At 38.2% G+C, this 21,485-nt stretch overlaps 1 protein-coding gene across 1 annotated transcript; it reads left to right on the top strand.

The window, feature by feature from the left end:
- The first annotated feature begins 1,585 nt into the window (after nucleotides 1-1,585).
- On the top strand, nucleotides 1,586-2,374 carry LOC122734976 (tropomyosin alpha-3 chain-like). The gene has a single exon (XM_043976191.1). It carries the CDS (start codon nucleotides 1,586-1,588, stop codon nucleotides 2,330-2,332), a length of 747 nt encoding a protein of 248 aa, XP_043832126.1. The 3' UTR covers nucleotides 2,333-2,374.
- The last annotated feature ends 19,111 nt before the right edge of the window (nucleotides 2,375-21,485 follow it).

Here is a 21,485-nt window from a genome sequence, read left to right as displayed (position 1 = left end):
AGTCACCTCCTGAAAGAGATCCCAAATGGAAAACCTCTGGGAATATTATAGCCAAATTCCAGAGATTCCAGGTCAGGGAGAAAGATTTGCAAGCAGCTAGAAAAAAAGAATTCAACTATGGTGGGGCTACAGTAAGGATAAAACAAGACCTAGCAGCATCTATATTAAAGAACCGGAGGGCATGGAATATGATATTCCAGAGGGCAAAAGAACTAGAACTACAGCCAAAAATCACCTACCCAGCAAAACTATGTATAAAATTTCAGGGGAAAAATGGGACTTCAATGAAAAAGAGGACTTTCAGGCATTTGTGATCAAAAGACCTGAACTGAATAGAAAATTTGACTTTCAAATACAAGACCCTAGAGAAGCATAAAAAGGTAAACAGGAAAAAGAAATCACGAGGGATATTAAAAGATTAAACAGTTTACATTCTGGGAGGTGGAGCCAAGATGGTGGAGAGAAGCCAGGAAACTGCCTGAGCTCTCCCGTTTCCCTTAAAAACAACATTAAATCAAGCCTCTAAACAGATTCTGAAACTACAGAACCTACAAAAAGACAGAGGGACACAATTTTCCTAACTAGAATAATTTATAATACTTCAGGAAAGATTGGTCTCACTCAGGCAGGGGAGTAGCGCCACACACCTCAGCGCAGCACAGTGTGGAGGATGTTGGGGCAAATCAGTGGGAAGCAACTGAGGCCCTTTGATCCTGGATTGGTGAGCTAGTGGTGCAGCAGGCTAGTGGTGAGATCCACCAGTACCAGCTGAGAGGGCAGGCTGCCAGCTAAGGGGCCACCCACAGGATGGGTATAACCATGCCTGGCCATCCCAGTGTGTGGCAGGAGGAAGCCCAGGGCAGTGAGAAATCCACAAGCCATAGAGGCCTCAGAGTAGAAAGCCAGCGACAGAGCCCCTATCTCCCAGAACAAGAAGCTTGAAGCAATGACCCTGGTGCCCAAGGAGAGGACCTCAACTTAAAAAAAAAATAATAAGCTGCAATATGAGCAAGAAACAAAAAAGAACTCTCATCATTGAGAGCTTCTGTGTTGGCAGGGAAGAGCCAAACACAAATTCAGATGAGGAGAATAGTCTCAAATTACCTATATGTGACACTTCAAGAGGGAAGATGAATTGGTCTCAAGACCAAAAAGCCTTATTGGAAGAGCTCAAAAAGTATTTAAAAAGTCAATTGAGGGGGCAGCTAGGTGGCGCAGTGGATAAAGCACTGGCCTTGGATTCAGGAGGACCTGAGTTCAAATATAGCCTCGGACACTTGACACGTAACTAGCTGTGTGACCCTGGGCAAATCACTTAACCCTCATTGCCCTGCAAAAACAAAACAAAAAAAACAAAACAACAAAAAGCAAACAAACAAAAATTAGTTGAGAGAGGTAGAAGAAAAATGGAGAGAATAATGAAATCAACACAAGAAAATTATGAAAAAAGAATCAGCAGCTTGGAAAAGGAAGCACAAAGATTGACTGAAGAAAACAATTCCTTAAAAAATTCATTTGGGAGAAGTGGCAGCAGCACCGAGTGGAGGAGGCAGCAGTTGGAGTGGGAGCTGAAGGGGCAGGCACCATGGCTGGTATCACCACCATTGAGGCAGTGAAGCACAAGATTCAGGTTCTGCAGCAGCAGGCCAATGACACCGAGGAGAGGGCTGAGTGTCTCCAGAGGGAGGGGGAGGGGGAGAAGTGGGCCCTGGAACAGGCTGAGGTTGAGGTGGCTTCCTTGAACCGTTGGATCCAGCTGGTTGAGAAGGAGCTGGACAGTGCTCAGGAGTGCCTGGCGACAGCTCTGCAGAAGATAGAAGAGGCAGCGAAGGCAGCCGATGAGAGTGAGAGAAGTATGAAGGTCATTGAAAATCGGGCCTTGAAGGATGAAGAGAAGATGGAGCTGCAAGAAATCCAGCTGAAAGAAGCCAAGCACATTGCAGAGGAAGCAGACAGGAAGTATGAGGAGGTGGCCCGAAAGTTGGTGATTATTGAGGGAGACTTGGAACGCACAGAGGAGCAGGTGGAGCTGGCTGAGTCCCTTTGCTGGGAGATGGATGAGCAGATCAGACTGATGGACCAGAACCTGAAGTGTCTGAATGCTGCTGAAGAAAAGTATTCACAGAAAGAAGACAAATATGAGGAAGAGATAAAGATTCTTACTGATATACTCAAGGAGGCAGAGACCCATGCTGAGTTTGCTGAGAGACTGGTAGCCAAACTGGAAAAGACAATTGATGACTTGGAAGATAAACTGAAATGCACCAAAGAGGAGCACCTATGCACACAAAGGATGCTAGACCAGACTCTGCTTGACCTGAATGAGATGTAGAAATCCCTTTACCCCCAGCCCCACCCTGTCGCTGCTCCTTCCACTGACTCTGACTTTGCTGGAGGCCAGCCTGCCTGAAGCTGACCTTTAAACTGAGGGCTGATCTTTAACCTGAAGGCCGCTTTCTTCTCTGGGTCCTTGCATAACCTCTCTCCACTCTCCCCCTACCCCCCAACTCCCCATGTCATTTTCACCAAACTGTCTCTGCCACTTTCCCCTAGAAATCCCAGATGGGCTAAGGGTTGAACACTTTTGGGAACATTTAAGGGAACATGAGCACAATGCAATGGTGTCATTAAAAGCATGTTGTATGATGTATACATTTTGTAATTACCTTTTTTGTTGTTGTCGGTAGCAACCATCTGCAAGACATTCCAGCTAATTCCCCAGCTCCTAGGCTGCATCTATTCACTTTTCTTCCTTTTGGATGGTAAATATTTCTACCTAAAACAATGGCCCTTCTCCATAGAAGAGAGAAAGAGGTGTTAGCCTGCCCTACCAAGAGCTGAACGTAGCCCAAGAAAAGACTCCAACATGAGAAACCTCATTGCCTAATGTACCAAGCACCAACCAAACCAGAAAGGTCATTCCAGGAGTTTGCCAAAAAAGAGTGCTTTCAGGTATCCAGCTTTAAGGTGTATTGGGGTGTTTTTTTCTTTTTCTTTTCCTTTTTTTTTTTAAAGACATTTACATCAGTAGCAAACATGTAAACTACACAGACAAGACCTCTGAGACCAAATTATCTTCCCTCTCCTCATTCACTCACAGAATGGATCATGTGCCCCAGAAATTGGGGTGTCTACTCCTATTCCCCACTCCACCTTCTTTGAAAAATAACATTTTTCCACTGATTAGCCAAGTGAAATTCATCTCATTACCATTTCTGGGTCTGAAGCTGCTGTCTCTAAAGGTGCCATCTCATTGTGCTTTGTATCACTCAGTGCTGGAGAAATCTTGAATAGCTTATGTACAAAACTTAAAAATATTATATATATATTATTTTTGAAGCTTTATTTCTCTTAGGTGGGGAGTGCCAAGACCAACCCCCCAACACACCTCTACCCCACCTCCCCCCCAATCTGGCTGTGAGTGCTGTCTGCAGTCCATGGGCTGGAAATGTGCTTGATTTTTTTATTTTTATGGTTTGAATTTTTTTGGAGAGGTTTCTGTGAGGTCTGTGTTAGGTTCGCATCATGCAGCTTATTGGCTTAAGTGTGTTCTCCTTCAGTGTGGTCTATTTGGGAGCCAATCTTTAGAAAGAGGAACCAATAGTGCAAGTGTTTTGATACTGAAAATTTGACAAAATGTCTTTGAAATAAAGAACCAGGGGCAGCTAGGTGGCTCAGTGGATAGAGCACCGGCCCTGGATTCAGGAGGACCTGAGTTCAAATCCGGCCTCAGACACTTTACACACTCACTAGCTGTGTGACCCTGGGCAAGTCACTTAACCCCAATTGCCTCACTAAAAACAAAACAAAACAAAACAAAAAAAGAAATAAAGAACCAGTCCCTACAACCTCAGGAAAAAAAAATCATTTGGCCAAACGGAAAAGGAGGTGCATAATCTGACTGAAGGAAAAAAATGCCTTAAAAATTCGAATTGGACAGTTGGAAGCTAAGGACTCCATGAGACACCAGGAATCAATGAAACAAAATTAAAAAAATGAAAAAATAGAAGAAAAAATGAAATACCTCATTGGAAAGACAACTGACCTGGAAAACTGATCCAGGAGAGACAATTTGAGAATCACTGGATTGCCTGAAAGCCATGATCAGAAAAAGAGTTTAGACACCATATTCCAGGAAATTATCAAGGAGAACTGCCTTGATATAGAATCAGAGGACAAAATCATCATTGAATCTGCCAATCACCTCCTGAAAGAGACTCCAAAAGGAAAACTCCAAGGGACGTTGTAGCCAAATTCCAGAATTATCAGGTGAAGGAGAAAATACTCCAAGAAGCCAGAAAGAAGCAATTTAAATATCATGGAGCCATGATCAGGATTGTGCAGGACCTGGCAGCTTCAACATTAAAGGATTCCAAGGCATGGAATATGATATTCTGGAAGGCAAAGGAACTTGGATTGCAGCCAAGAATCTATTACCCAGCAAATAAAGATGGACATTCAATAAAATAGGAGACTTTCAAGGTTTCCTGATGAAAAGACTAGAACTGAATAGAAAATTCAATCTTAACATTCAAGATTCAAGAGCAGTTTAAAAAGGTAAACAGGGGGAAAATTATTCAATAAGGTTAAACATAACGAGAAAATAACACCTATAATTCTTGAGAACTGTATATGTGTTGTGTGTGTGTGTGTGTATGTATGTATGTATATGTATATATTTGGGCAGACAGAAGGATTATACACAGATGGTATGAATATAAATTGTCTTTGATGTGATGATCCAAAGAAAATTAAGGGGTTAATAAGTAGTTTATGGGGAGAAGAGGAAAGGGGAGGTGTGGAATGGGGTGAATTACATTATATGAAGTGGTGCAAACACCTATTACAATAGAGGGAAAGAAGGGAGGGGTGAACATTATTTCAACCTTACTCTCACTGGATTTGATTCAAAGAGGGAATAACATATGCGTTCATTTGGATAAAGAAACTCTGCATGTTCTTTAGAGAAGTAAAAGGGAAAGGGGAAATAGGGGGAATTATAGAAGGGAGGACAGAAGCAGTGGAGAAAAGAGTAAAGAAAAGGAGGGAGCTAATAAAAGGGAGGGCACATTGGGGGAGGCAGGAGTAAGAAGCAAACTGTTTTTGAGGAGGAATAGGGTGGAAGAAGCGGGGAAAAGTACAAAGGGGGTAAATAGAATGGAGAGAAATAAACAGCTAGCAATAATAACTGTGAATGTGAATGGGATGAATTCTGCCATAAAACAGAAGTGAATAGCAGAGTGGATTAAAAAACAGAATTCTACGATATGTTATTTACAAGAAACACATTTGAAGCAGAGAGATACACACAGAGTAAAGGTAAAAGGTTGGAAAAGAATATTTTATGCTTCAGCTGAAGTAAAAAAAGCAAGGGGAGCAATCCTTATCTCAGACAAAGCAAAGGCAAAAATAGATCTAATTAAAAGAGATAAGGAAGGAAACTACAACTTGCTAAAAGTTAATGAAGTAATATCAATACTAAACATGTCTGAGCCAAGTGGTATAACATCCAGAATCTTAAAGGAGAAGTTAAATGAGCTATAACCTATATTGAATCACCTCCCAATGGGTAGAGAGGTATTTTGTCAAAAGCTTTCTCTGCATCTATTGAGATAGCCATATGATTTTGGTATTCCAAATGAGATCAGGGGTGAAACAGGGATGTCTATTGTCACTTTTATTATTTAATATTGTACTAGAAATGTTAGCTTTAGCAATCAGAGAAGAAAAAAGAATTAAAGGAATTTGAATAGGCAAAGAGGAAACAAAACTATCACTCTTTGCAGATGATTTGATGGTATACTTAGAGAATCCTAGAGAGTCAACTAAAAAAAGTACTTGAAATAATTAACAACTTTAGCAAAGTAGTGGGATATAAAATAAAACCATATAAATCGCAGTATTTCTATACATGACCAACAAAACTCAGCATCAAGAGATAGAAAGAGAAATTCCATTTAAAGTAACAGTAGACAATTTTTAAAATACTTGAAAGTCCACTTGCAAGACAAACCCAGGAACTCTATGAACACAATAGGCCAAGCTAATATAATAAAAATGATAATTCTACCTAAATTAATTTACTTATTCAGTGCCATACCAATCAGAATACCTAAAAATTATTTTATAGAGCTAGAGAAAATAATAACAAAATTCATCTGGAAAAACAAAAGGTGAAGAATATAAAAGGAAATAATGAAAAAAATTGCACAGGAAGATGGGCTAGCTGTACCAAATCTGAAGCTTTACTATAAAGCAGCAGTCATCAAAACTATCTGATACTGACTAAGAAATAGAATGGAGGATTAATGGAATAGCCTAGGCACAGGAGACACAGTAGTAAATGACTTTAATAATGTACTGTTTGATAAACCTAAAGACTCCAGCTTCTGGGATAGGAATTCAGTATTTGACAAAAACTGCTGGGAAAACTGGAAGAGAGTATGGCAGAAACTAGGTATAGACCGACACCTTATAATAAAATATTTATATGGGAAAAATAAATAAATAAAAATTAAAAAAACAAACTGTTTACATTCCTACATGGGAAGATAATACTTCTTATTTTCCTTTTTTTATTTTGTGGGGCAATGAGGGTTAAATTACTTGCTCAGGTTCACACAGCTAGTAAGTGTCAAGTGTCTGAGGCCAGATTTGAACTCAGGTCCTCCTGAATCCAAGGATGGTGCTTCATCCACTGTGCCACCTAGGTGCCCCTGGGAAGATAATACTTGTAACTCATAAGAACTTTCTCAGTATTCTGGCAGGTGAAAGGAATGTATTTAGACAGAAGACACAAGTCGGAACTGAATATGAAGGGATGATATCTGTAAAGCATTTATTTTTTATTTATCCTTGTCTTTTGTGGAGTAGGCAGGGTGGGGTGGCTTATGTCTGGGGCTGGATTTGGGCTCATGGGCCTCCTGGGTCCAGGGCTGCTGCTTTGTCCACTGTTCCATCTAGCTAACCCATGATGACATATTTAAAATAAAGTTAAGGAGTAAGAGGAATGCATTGGAAGAAAGGGAAAGGGAGAGGTAGAATAGGGAAAAGTAGCTCACATAAAAGAAACAAGAAAAAGTTTATGGAGGGGAGGGGAAGAATGGGAAGGAATGGGAGTGTTAGTCATCCTTACTCTCATCAGAATTGGCTCAAAGAGGGAATAACATATATACTCTAGTGGGTATAGTAATATAGTTTGCTCTGAGGGAAAGAAGGAGGGGAAGGAGATAAGGTGGGGGGGGTAGGGGAAAGGGGAAGGAAGGCCAGATTGGGGGAGGGAACAGTAAATAACAAAACACTTTTGAGGAAGGTGAAGATGTTCTGCATAACTGTACATGTATGACTTTTATGACATTACTTGATTTCATAGGGAGGGTTGAGAAGGGAGTGAGGAAGGAAATTTAGAACTCAGAATTAGCTCAAAGACCTTAATCTCATCAGAGTTGGCTAATCTATCTAACCCTGCAGGAAAGTAGGAGGGGAAGAGGATAAGGAGGGAATGGTGAAAGAAGGGAGGGCAAAGTGGGAGAGCAGGCAGTCAGAAGCAAAACTTTTGAGAAGGAATAAGGTAAAAGGAGATAGAAAATAGAGTAAATATCATGGGAAGGGAATAAGATGGAGGGAAATAGTTATGAGGATCGATTATAGTAGAACAATGTATGGTATCTACTTTGCTGGGCTATTGTGAAGAAAATTCCTTGTCAAGTTTAAGGTACTATATAAAGGTTATGATGAACAGGATGCTATCAGAAAAACCTGGAAAGACCTACATGAACTGAAGTAGAGTGAAATATACTGTATATAAAAGAATAGCAATAGTGTAAGATGATCTGCTGAGAAGCACGTGATTATTTTCAACAATGCAGTGATCCAATATAACTCTGAAGGTCTTATGAAAAGTGCAATCCATCTACAGAGAAAGAACTGATGGTATCTGGAACAGATTGAAGCATATTTTTTTAGATAGTTCCTTAATCTGAAGTTTATTTTTGTCTGTTTTCTCTCACAACCTGGCTAATATGGAGATGTTTTGCATGACTACTCATGTATAATTTACATTGAATTGCTTGAATTCTTGGGGTGGGGCTTGGAAGCAGGGAGGAAGAGAAGTTGGAACACAAAGTTTTAAAAAATTGATTTCAAAATTTGTTTTTACATGTAATTTGGAAAATAAATTTCTAAACAGAAAAAAAACTTTTGTAAATTTCTCTTTGGGGTCCTTATTGTGGGGACCAATTTTTAATTGGAGAGTGTTAGCTAAGCGGCTCACCACAATATTGGGGCAAGGAAGGAGACGGGCAGCCTCCCTCAAAATAGAATAGGATTTATTTTAACAAGAATGAACTTAAAAAAACCACACAAACAGGATCTGTAGGATCAAGGGAAAGGAAAAAAAAACGGGGAAAGGGAAATTAATCCTCTATACAACCTGAAGAAATACTACTGCCCAGGAATCAGCTGAGAATACACAGCAGAGTTCCTGCCACCTTCCAGTGTCCAGCTAGAATGGTAAATTCTCCTCCCCCAATCCCAGAACTCCCCAGCCCCCTGCCAATTGGATGGCCACTCTGACAGTCACATGACTGGCCTCACTAGGCTTCCAATCATTATAATTTTGCCAAGCCCATGTAGGCATCCGCAAGTGGTGATGAGGTGCCAGCACCATGGCAACGGCTACAACCAGTGGGTGGAGCACCGTGCAGTTTGTGGAGCCCTAGGCCAATGCTCACCATGGCATAAAAACCTCAAATAACAATTAATTCTTTACATTATGTTTCCTGAGGGGACCCTGAACCTGATTTGTTCTGTAATTGTGTGCCTTGCTAAGAAATTGCCTCACTTAGACTTTGATTTCTTAGTTATTATAAAACTCCTTGTGACAATATGTTCTTCTTTTTATTTCTTCCTAATGTCATATCATTTGGATGCCTCTTATGTTAGCTTCTCCTTTACTCCTGTTTCACATGAAGTGGTAGCCTTACTCCTTACAAAGGCTAACCTCTCTAGCTGCACAACCAATCCCATTCCATCAAGCCTCCTCCAATAGAGAGCCATTTCTATCATGCCCACTTATTTTCAGTCTTTTCCTGTCTGGTGGGCCTTTGTCTGCTGTCTGTAAACATGCTCAAATCTCCCCCATTCTCAGAAACCCCTTACTTTATCTTTCCACTTCTGCTGATTATCATCCTGTATCTCTTCTGGTTTTTGTGGCTAAATTTCTTCAAAAGGTCATCTATACCAGGTACCACCACTTTCCTCTCATTCTTTCCTTAATCCCTTATAATCTGCTTTTGACTTTATCATTTTTTTCCCTGCAAAGTTACCAATGATCTCTTAATTGCTGAATCCAATGGCCTTTTCTCAATTTTCATTTTTCTCAGCATCTCTGCAGCCTTCGACATTGTTGTTCATCTCTTCTCCTCTATGCTGTCTTTTCTCTAGGTTTTTGAGATACCACCCTCTCCTGGTTCTCCTCCCACCTATATGGCCATTCCTTCTCAGTTTCTTTTGATCACACCCTCTAAAAATAGGTGTCCCACAGGGTTCTGTCCTAGACCTTCTCTCCTCTCCTCTCCTTCCCTCTTCTCCTTTCCCTATATTACTTAGTGATCATTTTAGCTTCCATAGATTAATTTACCACCTCTATGCAATCATGTAATCCCTCCTCCCACCCCCATTTGATAGATATGTGACTACCTATTGAATTTAGAATTAAATACAAAATACTGTGTTTGGCATTCAAAGCCCTTCATAATCTAGCCCCTCCTACCTTTCCAGTCTTCTTTTTTTTCATTTGAATAAACATTTATTAGATCTGAACTTGTCATCTATCCTCATTGTAGTTTACCATAATCTTTCAAGAAAAGTAAAGAGAAACCCTGATTTGATGAAATTTGAAGCTAAATTGTGTCAGGCATTAGCAAATGTGCCATACAAAGGAAAAATGTTAGTGGTGTCCAATAACCAACAGGCTAGTGTTAGCCACTGGGGTTCCAGGATATTGGGTAAGCAGCTGTCAGAGAAACTAAAAACAAAAGGGTATTAGGAGGCACACCATGGAAAGTAGTAACATGCAAAACAGCAAGAAATAGAATCAAAATTGAAAGCATCTCAGCAGAAGTAGCAGAGATTAGAGTTCCTTTGAGAGAAGACAAGATCAATCTAATAAAGTAGAACCTAAGGCAAGGGGTCATGGTAGCCAAAGATAAGGTATCCCTAATGGACAGCAACATGATAGCACATTGACAGTCTTGCTATACTCAGCATAGGCTCCCATGGTAGCCCTTTTTTTAAATGGCAAAATGTATGGTACCTACTTTGCTGGGTCTTTATGAAGAAAATTCTCTGAAAAGTTTAAGGCACTATATACAGGTTATGATGAACAGGATACTATCAGAAAAACCTGGAAAGACCTACATGAACTGAAGCAGAGTGAAATGTACTATATACAAAATAACAGTGATAGTGGGGTATGATCTGCTGGGAAGCACGTGGTTATTTTCAGCAAGGCAATGATCCAATATAACCCCCAAGGAATTATGAAGATTGAAGTCCATCTGCAGAGAAAGAACTGATAGTATCTGAAAACAGATGGAAACATATTTATTTTTTTTTCTTTTCCTCTTTGACAATTCCTTAATCTGAAGTTTTGTGGGTTTTTTTTTACTGTTTTCTCTCACAACTTGCTAATATGGGAATTTTTTTATGACTACTCATGTATAACTTATTTTGAATTGCTTGAGTTCTTGTGGGTAGGGGGTGGGAATGGAGGGAGGAAGAGAAGTTGGAACACAAAGTTTAAAAAAATTGATGTTAAAATTTGTTTTAACATATATTTTGAAAAATAAAATTCTATTTAAAACCTTTCCAGTCTTCTTAATATTACTCCTTGCCTTATGTGGTCCAGTGATAACTTATTGTTCTACAAATAAGGCACTTTATCTCTTGGCTCTTGGTATTTTTTTCCAGCTGCACCCCTGCCCCCCATGCCTGGAATGCTCTGTCTCCTGATCTCTGCTTCTTGGGTTTCATGGCTTCAAGTTGCAATTAAAATCTCATCTTCTACAGTAAGCTTTTCCCAATCCTTCTTAACTCTAGTATCTTTAATTACTTAATTATTTCATATTTATCCTGTATATTGCTTGTTTGTATATATTTGTTTCCTTGTTGTCTCCCAATTAGATTGTGAGTGCCTGGAGGGCTGGCACTGTTTTTTGCCTCTTTTTGCATCTTCAGGGCTTAGTAAGGTGCTTAGCACATAGTAGTAACTTAAATGTTTATTGACTGACTCTGACTCCCTAAATACTTGCTTATATAAAGTCAACAAAAAAAAGTTTATCTGAAACCTGTATCTTGACATCTTTTATTCAGATGTGTTCTATTATAGGATATTATTTCTAAAAACCATGTATTTCCTAAAATCTTAATCATTGATGCCCTCAATGTGTCTAGAGATAATTCTAATAAAAATGTTACACAGATGGGTAAGTAGGCATTTAAGTTGGCAGCTGTTAAGTGTTCTATTTACTTTATTTTTATCATTAATATAACCGAAGATTCTACCCCCCACCCCATGCTTTTGATATCTTCTTAAGATACTTTATGAATTGATCCTTTAATACCTTTGGTTATATAATCTCCAAAAAGGATATCCTTTTTACAGTTGATCTAGTTCAGCTTCACTTCTTGTTTTTAGTTCCTCTATTATGATTTTTCTCTAAAGTGTGCTTTAGTGGAAATGATGCTGCATTCATAGTTGGTGGACCTAGGGTGGAATCATAGCTTTGGGACATAGTCTTGGGGAGGAGAGAGGGAAGGGATAAAGGGAGAAAAATTTGTAACTCATAATTTTATAAAAAACAAATGTTGAAAACTATCTTTACCAATAACCAGAAAATAATGAAATATTTTTATAATTTAAAATAAAAATTTTAAAAAGTAGTGGGTGTTTTTTGGGTTGATTTTAGGTGTATTATTTTTAAAAAAAAACTACATCTGCCAACTCCTTTATATTTCCAAAGAAAACCTGTCAACCATCCTTCCTTTTAGCTTCATTTTTTTTTCTTTCTTTTGGACTTATAGGAAGAGTATCAGGATTGATATTATTTGGTTCCTCTAGTATGATTTTGATTAATTAGTCATTGTACAAGGATTTCATATTTAAAGTCTGAACAGCTAAGTTGTTAGAATCAATAGCTTCTATTAATTCAATAGAATCCATTGTTAGATTCTATTAATTTAATAGAATCTATTGATTTTAAGAGTCTATTATTCTACTGTAATGAGTGCCATTCCATGGAATATGAACAAGATACTCTACACTTAATTCTGGTCAACTCTATGGAAACTTTAGGGCTGCTTGCAGTTATGTGGTGATCTGTAGCTGAGATTACATAGCATTTAATATGACAAAATAGGTTCTGAGTGGTCCCTTGGTTGTTCTTCCACCCAGAAACTATGGGGAGGGAAAGAAATGTTACCATCTTTAAAAGAAGAGATGGCTTCTAGATAATATTCCTTTGATTATAGGTTTCCAGGTAATAAAATATGATTCCAGTGGGGGATGGGGAAAGTAAGGATTTTTCCTCTACCTTGGTATCATAAAGATCCCAGAAATGTGAATTTTAGGTATGGATGCTGTAATTAGATGTATTTTTAAGTTCCCGGTCTTTCATATTTCCTGTCCATGAGTGGATGATCTTGTAATTTTAAAGCATTGTCTCTAAGAGGAGCTTTGGGTAGTCATCAAACTGGTTTATCAATTGCATAGTAACTTCATTTCTGTGAATCATTCATTCTCCCTAAAAATGTATTATTACTGGCCCATTTTGGGTAGTGTTGTTGTTGTTGGTGGTGGTGGTATTCATGTTTAGAGATTTTTAGCATCTCAATCAAAATACCTTTAAGGATTGTTTAGGGGGAATTTGGTGTGGGTGGAAGCTGGCGATGAAAGAGCAGATTTCATCTGAAAAATTGATTCGACAAGAGCAAAAAAAAGTAATGCATGTCTAGAAATGGACATCATGATTTTCTAACTATGGACTCCACCTTTCAATATAAGGAATTATCTTTTCCTTTGGATGATTTATGTCTGTCTCTGTCTCTCATATTATTATACTTTCTCTCCACTACATTAGCACTGAATGAGCTGTAAATAGAATTATATGAAGCACTGGAAGGGAAGGGTATAGAGCAGGAAAGATATGGGGGAGCAGACGGTGATAAGTCTCACAGCTGTGTCCATTAATGACTTGTTTAGTCTTCCAGGTGGCCAGCCTGATCATAAGTATCACTCCTTAGACAGTGACTTGTGTGCTCTATGAGTTTGCTCCTCCAGCTGTTAGTACCTTTGTCATAACCACTAGTATGTTGATTGCCATTTTGAAAGTGTTAGGAATCTTTACATAATTTCCTAGTATTAGATAAAAAAATGTTCTTTGAAAAGTTGATTAAATCAATTTATTTTCCTTTTTTGGAAACAAATATTTTATTTTGGCTTACAATAGAGAAAGAAATAAGGCAAGTATGTTCACAGGATCAGAGCTTTAAAGTTGAAAAGGACCTCAGAGTTCACTTGCTCCTATACCCTCATTGTAGAAATCTGTAAAGATGAAGAATCTAAAGTCCAAAAGGGTCAAATGACTTGCCCAAGGTCTAAGAGAAGAGCCAGATTTTGAGCCCAAGCCCTCTTGATTCTAAGTTCAAAGTTGGTTTCACTATCACATGCTGCCTGTCAGCAGTGTTATAGAGAAAGTGATGGATGAAAGAACTTTCTTTTATTTCTGCCAATGCTAAATGCTTTATCATCTTTTCTCTGCTGGGTGAGCTGAACTGGGATTGTTGTGTAGCAATTAGGAGTAAGTTTTCTGCGTATGTTGTGTTCTGCAACAATTAAAGGTAGTCAAAGTCTCTTTTTGACCCTGGTGGCAAAAATCATATTTCCTAATTGGGATTCAAAATTGTCTGCAGATGTTTTTTGCAGGTGTTCCACAGCACAAGTTCCTGCCTCTGATTTTTTTTCTTGCTGCATTCCTGCTTTTTCAGTTCTGTCTAGTTCTCTTCTTCCCTTGTGAGCTGTTGCTGCGGTTTTCACCCTTTCTCCCATGTGGTTAAAGGCTTTACTGACAACTTTTTGCCTCCTTCTTCCTTGCACATAGAAATATCTCCTTATGCTATTTAGCACTTTTTCTTTAAATCCCTCTTCAAAATTCAAAGATAGAAAATGATTTCATTTGATAAAATAAAACCTTTCCTAGTGTTGGGGCCAAATTTGATATAGGGAGAGTTAATTGAGTGGCTTGCCGTAATATTGGGGTCCAGGAAATAATGAGGGACCTCTAGGCCCAAAGCCCCTTCCCCTCTGAACTGCCTTTTTAGATATTTCTCCCAGGCCAATAAGAAAGGAGCCTAACAGCCTCTTTTCCAAAAATGAATCAGGTTTTATTAATAGGAATAAAATAAACAGCAAAGGTGAAATTAATAAAATCAAAGACAAGGGAATACGGAAAAAGAAAAATGGATAATCCACCTACCTCTAACCTAAATCCTATACAATCCCCAAACTCATTTGCAGTTCAGCTAATTCAAAAGAGCAGGGCTGTATGTTAACTCACCATCTGGGGTCCATAGCTTCAATGGGAAAGAGCTTTGTAGTCAGGGCCCACAGGACAAGCTGTCAGGAAAAAAAAAAATCTCTTTCTGCTCGTTCCTGCAGCTCGCACCACTGGAAAGAAAGTGACTCTGGAAAGAGACTGAGCTCTCCTCAGAGAGCGTTTACTCTCCCTCCCCCAAACGGGGAGGTACTTCAAACTGCCTGTGGAGAGTGGTTTCTCCTGCTGACTCAGGACAGGCCAGGTGTGGCCCATCCCAATCAGTCTGCCAAACTGCATCATTTATCACACTAGTATTAGTTGATGGATAGGTGGAATAAAAGAACTATACAATTGAAGCAGGGGTTTCTTTTACCCCTAATTTGAACTATTTACTATTTGGCTTGTCCATTACACATCTGCTATGAAAAATAAAATGAGATCACAGCCAGAAAGAAATTACATTGGCTGGAACGAACTAGGTCATTAGAAAGAAAAATGTTAATAAAAATCTTAAAAAGTAGAACCTATAAACTAACTTTTATTTCATTTATTCTGTGACAGTCAGATGTAACATTCTTATCTATCTGACTCTACAAAGTATAGCAAGTTCTGTTGAAAACATGAACAAATAAATCATGTTGATATATAATTTCTAGAAAAATTATGAGCAATGAAATCTTATCTTCTATAATATTTTTAGGTTACACAAGAAAAAAAAAAACAAAACTACCTCTTTCTCTTATTTGTATCTCACTTCTCTCCCCATCCTTTCTCTGTCTGTAGACATCTTTATCCTTTTTAAAGACTCAATTTGGAGAATATTTCCATGAAAACTTTCCTTCTTTCCTTCCCCTTCCCCTTCTCCTTCCCCTTCCCCTTCCCCTTCCCCTTCCCCTTCCCCTTCCCCTTCTCCTTCTTTCCTTCTTTCCCTCTGTTTGTCTTTTTCTCTCTCTGTTTTTCCTCCTTCCTTCCATTTGGACCTAGCACATTGCTATGCTCTTGTCAGATGCTCAACAAATGTTTATTAGGTTGGCTTTCCCACTTGGAATTGACCTCTTTCTTTTCATGTGTATCATGGAACTATTTTTTGGCCTTCTCCTTTGAATTTACCACATTCTTCCATGTTATTTGTCTAGTTGCTGATTTAGAGTATGAGTTCCTTGAGTGTATGGATTATGTCTTATTTCACTTTAGCCTGCCCAATGCCAAGTGCAGGGCTTAAGACATAACTGGAGGATAAATTTAGTCGAATTTTGTGCTTCTACTTCTCTTGTATATTATTATATATTAGGACTAGGAATCCCAGTGTGCAGGTAAGATTTAGCTGGTTGTATTTTATGGTTGTGTGTGTGTGTGTGTGTGTGTGTGTGTGTGTGTGTGTGTTGGTTCTGTACATCGACTAGAGACATAGGTAATAGGAGTCGCAGAAATAGAGAAACTTGGCAGTCAGAATATTTGAAAAGATTGTGACATAGGTCAGCTTATTGAGGAGGATGGGGAGAGTGGAATAATGATAGACACAAGGATCTAGACAATGAACATTAAAAGAGATGTGGTTATTGAATGATAGCGGCCAAGGGAAATTCTAAAAATGTCAGTTTGAAGTAAGGAAAATGCTTACTCCTTGCCAGGGGATATGAGGAAAGGAGTGCATCACCTTGGAAAGCGTGCCAAGAACTATATTGTATTTAGGAGAAAAAAAAACCCCACTACATTTGAATAAGTACCAGAAAATAGAAAAAATGTGAAAGGATATTAAGGATGAAGTGGGCCTTTTTAACAATAGATGGAGAATTTCATAGGATTAATGGGAAGAAAAAGTAGAAAGAGAAGATCAGAAATTAGGGAGACACTTTTCTGCTCCTGTCCTCAGGTGCCCAGTGCTCTCCAGTATGTTTGCCCCTGGAAGCATGTGGTTTGACCCCTTGACAATATTCCTGACCAGCAGTCATCCAGCCTAAGCCTAGGGAATGCTGGTGAATTCCCAGGGGGTCATGAAGATAGCCTTTATGGTAGTGGTGGTGATGGGGCAGCTCAGTCAGGAGGAAAATAAGAATAAAAACAACTCCCTTAAAAAAAAGAAATTAGGGAGGACTCAGGAATAAGTTTTATAGGGGGAGGCTCCTGATCCCACACTGATTTCTCTGCCTCAATTGCTGCTGCATCTCCTCATTTCTGTTGCTTGCTCCTACTCCTTGTGTTAATCTTTCCTAATTTCATTAATTGCTCTGCTGTATAAATGTTTATTTGTAACTTACACCATTTAAAAAACACCCACTGCTAATGAGATAAGGTAATGATATTTACAAAGTTTCATCTATCATCTTTGTGTTTGTAATGTACTGGATATAGTTAAAAACTATAAATAACTGTGAGAGAATTTCCTTCTGTAATTGTGTAGTATTCCTATTCAAGCCTTTGTGTAGTTTAAGATGTCTGCTTTAAAATAGTTGAATCTAAGATGAAAGGATGCATAAAGGTGGCTGGGAGAAAACTAAGGGTATAAAGATATCCTTGAAGCTCCCCAGACTGACTCACTTTCAGTATTATCAATAGTTAGAGAAGTAGTTATTTAAAGAGAAGAGGAAATGTACATGAATGAGAAAGGAAAAGGCCACACTTAAAAATGAAGTATTACAAAAAATACTGGAATGGTATTTTTGGTTTAGAGCAAGTCTTCTTTGTTGAGGTTTTTTTTCCCCCCACTCCAATTCAATGAATAGGTTGGGTCTTCAGAATTTAGGTTTCTATGCTAAATGATTAACACAAAGGAAATGCAAATAAAGTTTGATTAAAAAATCCTTAAGGTGTTCTCATATTTTACATCTCAATGTAAGCATAACTAAGCTGTGCACACCTGATTATGAGTGCATAATCCACTTCAGATGGAGGAGAGCTGAAAAAAGTCACTTTGTGGGAATCCCTTATCTTTCTTTATAAGTTGATAATACTGATTTGAATTTAAAGTGATGTCCAGCATAATTATCTAAGTAGAGCTATAGTCAATAAATTATCACGTAAGGTATGGATAAAGAAAACATTATATTCTAGAGAATATTTAGCTCAAGAAAGAGAAAACAAAGTAATTTTAAGTGAAAATTCAGTGAGTAAATTCAGGTAATTTTGAAGGATCAGTGATTGAAAATAGCATTGAGAGGGTAGAGACAAGATGGTGAAGCAGAGTCAGGAACTCACCTGAACTCTCCCAAATTCCCATCCAAACAACTTTAAAATAATTCTTCAATTTGAATTCTGGAGTAGCATAGACAAGAGAAGTTTGCAGTGAAACAATTTTCCAGCCCAAAATAATGAAGGTCGTCAACAGGAAAGGATTATCACATTGGGGTGGTAGTCAAGCCCAGAGTGCAGTACAGGCTATTGTGGAAATTCATCAGCAGGCCGTAGAGGCAGTGGCATCAGCAGCAGTAGCAGCTTTGGGAATTCTTAGACCACAAATGCTAATAAGGTGACACAGTTTGTCAAAAAGAGATTACAAAGGTCCTTTTGATGGCAATGGGTATAGGACCATATTGTAATGTCCATATGCAGTTCCAGGTTGCAGTTCCAAGGTGAAGAGGAGTACTAACCTCTTGCAATTGCAGGAGAACAGGGGCTTTGTTCATAGTTTCAAGGTGAAGAAGGGTGCTTTTGATCAACCACAAGGGAGCTAGTGATCTCATTTCCAAGGCAGAAAGGGACATTAGTGCTTATGGCTGCAAGAGAGCAGGGACCAGAGGCACATTTCCAGGGCCAAAAGGAGAGATAGCACTCATGACTCCAGGAGAACAAAAATCCTTCCTGTGTAAAGACCAGAGCACAGGCCAGGTGAGCAGTGACCATGCATCTCCTTAGATCATACCTCCTTGGAAGCACCAAAAACTTACAGACTCTCAGAGTTATTTATGAAAACAACAGCATGAAAAAAGCTTAAGCTTGAAATAGTGCTTCTTCCACCATGGAACAGAGCCAAACTTTAATATAAAGTTAAAAGTCAAGAAATAGATTGGAAAAAATGAGCAAACAACAACAAAAGAACCTGACCAAGTTACTATGGTGACAAGGAAGATCAAATACAAACACAGAAGACAAAAATATTGAAAAAGCTGCAGCAAAGCTTGAAAAATGAGAATTGGACAGAAGCTCAACAAGAATTCCTGGAAGAGCTCTAAAAGGATTTTAAAAATCAAATAAGAGAGGTAGGGGAAAAATGAAACTGATGCAAGAAAATTATAAAAAGAGAGTCATCATCTTGGTACAAGAGGTGAAAAATACTGAAGAAAATAACAGCTTCATAAACAGAATTGGCCAAATGGTAAAAGAGGAACAAAAATCCAGTGAAGAGAAGAAATCCTTAAAAAGCAGAATTGATCAACTGGAAAAAAGAAGTACAAAAAAATCACAAAAGAAAAGAATTAGTTAAGAAGTAGGACTGGCTAAATTAAAAAAGAGGTACAAAAGCTCACTGAAGAAAATAATTCCTTAAATATTAGAACTGGGCAAGTAGAAGTTAATGATTTCATGAGACATCAAGAAACAATAAAATAAAGTAAAAAATGGAAACAAAATGAAAGAAAAATGTGAAATATTCATTGAAAACAAACAACTCACTTGGAAAACAAATCAAGGAGAGATAATTTAAGAATTATTGGAGTACAAGAAACCCATGGTCAAAAGCAGAGTGTAGACATCATATTTCAAGAAATTATTAAGGAACATTGTCCTAATATTCTAGAATGAGAGGGTAAAATAGAAATTGAAAGAATTCGTAGATTACCTCCTGAAAGAGATCCTAACCTGAAAACTCCTAGGAATATTGTAACCAAATTCCACAGCTCCCAGGTCAAGAAGAAAAGATTTAAAATAGCCAGAAACAATTCAGATATTGTGGAGCCACAGTCAGGATCACACAAGATTTAGCATCTTCCATATTAAAGGACTGGAGGGCTTGGAATATGATATTTTGGAAGGCAAAGGAGCTAGAATTACAATCTGCCTCTCAAAAATAACAATCCTATAGATGAAAAACTTGACATTTAATGAAATTGAGGACTTTCAACAATTCCTCATAAAAGGACCAGAGCTGAATAGAAAACTTGCTTTTCAAATACAAGACTCAAGAGAAGCAAAAAAGATAAATACAAAAGAGAAGCCATAATGGAGTCAATAAAGTTAAACTGTTACATTACTATGTGTAAAGATGATTCTTGTATCCCCTAAGAACTTTATCATCATTAGTGAAGTTAGAAGGAGTAAACATAGAAGGCATGGATATGAGTTCACTATGATTGGATGATGGCAAAAAATAAAATTAAAGGATGAGAAAAGGATGCAGTGAAAGAAAGTAGAAGAGAGAGGAAGAACAGGGGAATTATCTCAGGCAAAAAGTCGAAAAGAAGAGCTTTTTCATCGGAGGGGAAGATGGATGTGTATGGTGGCAGGCAATTCTTGAACTATACTTTCACCTTTCATCAGAATTGGCTCAATGAGAGAACAGCTTACATATTCAATTGGGTATAGAAATTTATCTTACCATATTGGGAAGTAGGAGGGGGAAGTGTTAAGAAAAATTGGGGGGGGGTGCTGATAGATTAAGGGTGGCAAGGGTCAGAAGCAAAAATGACCTTTGAGGAGTGACAAAGTAAAGAGAGAGAGAGAGAGAGAGAGAGAGAGAGAGAGAGAGAGAGAGAGAGAGAGAGAGAGAGATAAACAGGGGAAAATAGGATGGAGGGAAATGCACAGTTAGTAATCATAACTAAAATATGAATGGGATGAATTCACCCATAAAATAGAAATGGATAGCTGAATAAATTAAAACCCAGAATCCAACAATATGTTATTTACACAAAACACAATTGAAATAGACACATACAATTGTAGTTTCTTTTGTAAATAACATGACTTGAAATCTTTCCTTTTCCTGAAAGTCTTATTTTTTTTAAAATAATTGGTTTAATTCAGTTCATCTTTGGGGAATTGTACCTTCACTTTGTTTTCCTTTTTGTTTTTGTTTTTGTTTTTTTGTTTTTGCAGGGCAATGAGGGTTAAGTGACTTGCCCAGGGTCACACAGCTGGCAATTGTCAAGTGTCTGAAGCTGGATTTGAACTCAGGTCCTCCTGAATCCAGGGTTGGTGCTTTATCCACTGTGCCACCTAGCTGCCCCCTTTGTTTTCCTCTTAAGGGAATATTATCTTGGGATGGGAGACAGTAAATGATAAAACTTAGCTTAAGTGGTGTGTGTGTGTGAGTGTGTGATATATTCAAGGAAGGAGGGGTCACTAGGGTACAGTGGCATCAACAGATTTCTTGTCAGGACCATCCCCTGAATCTACTCACTCTGCCCAATGATAGCCTGGCTGAATCATAAGAGGTGAGAAATCATTGCCAGCAATAATATATACAGGATTAAATTCCATGTACTAAGCTAAATTTAGACCCTAATTGCATCTGAATCCCAAATCCTTCCCTTGTGCTATGAATTTCAGGTTCATAATTCCTTCAGAAATTTAGTGGTATGGTGATCAGACTTTCTGGGAACTGGAGTCAAATATTCTTTGGGATCTACACTGTTATACTTTTTTGTTGCCTCAGGGGAGATCAAAATTGAACATTTCCTAGAACTCCTTGATTTGGATTAATTTTATTTTTAGGGAATTTAAAAGTTTCTGAAGATCAGGAGACCATGAAGTTCTCAGACGTGGTAGATGTTTTATTGATTTCTTATGCATTATATGCCAGTTATTATGGAGTATCTGTTTATTGATAATGCACTACTAATAAAAAGAATTTCATACAGCTTTCAAGCAAGCTTGTGTAGAATTGACTCCATTTGACAGGATCACATGATCAGCTCTCCTTGAAATGTATCAATTTCAAGAAATAATCTGGATTCT

Source organism: Dromiciops gliroides, chromosome 1 (genome assembly GCF_019393635.1).
Source record: "Dromiciops gliroides isolate mDroGli1 chromosome 1, mDroGli1.pri, whole genome shotgun sequence".
In the NCBI taxonomy this organism is placed as follows: Eukaryota; Metazoa; Chordata; class Mammalia; order Microbiotheria; family Microbiotheriidae; genus Dromiciops; species Dromiciops gliroides.
This window is presented reverse-complemented; position numbering and strand designations above follow the sequence as displayed.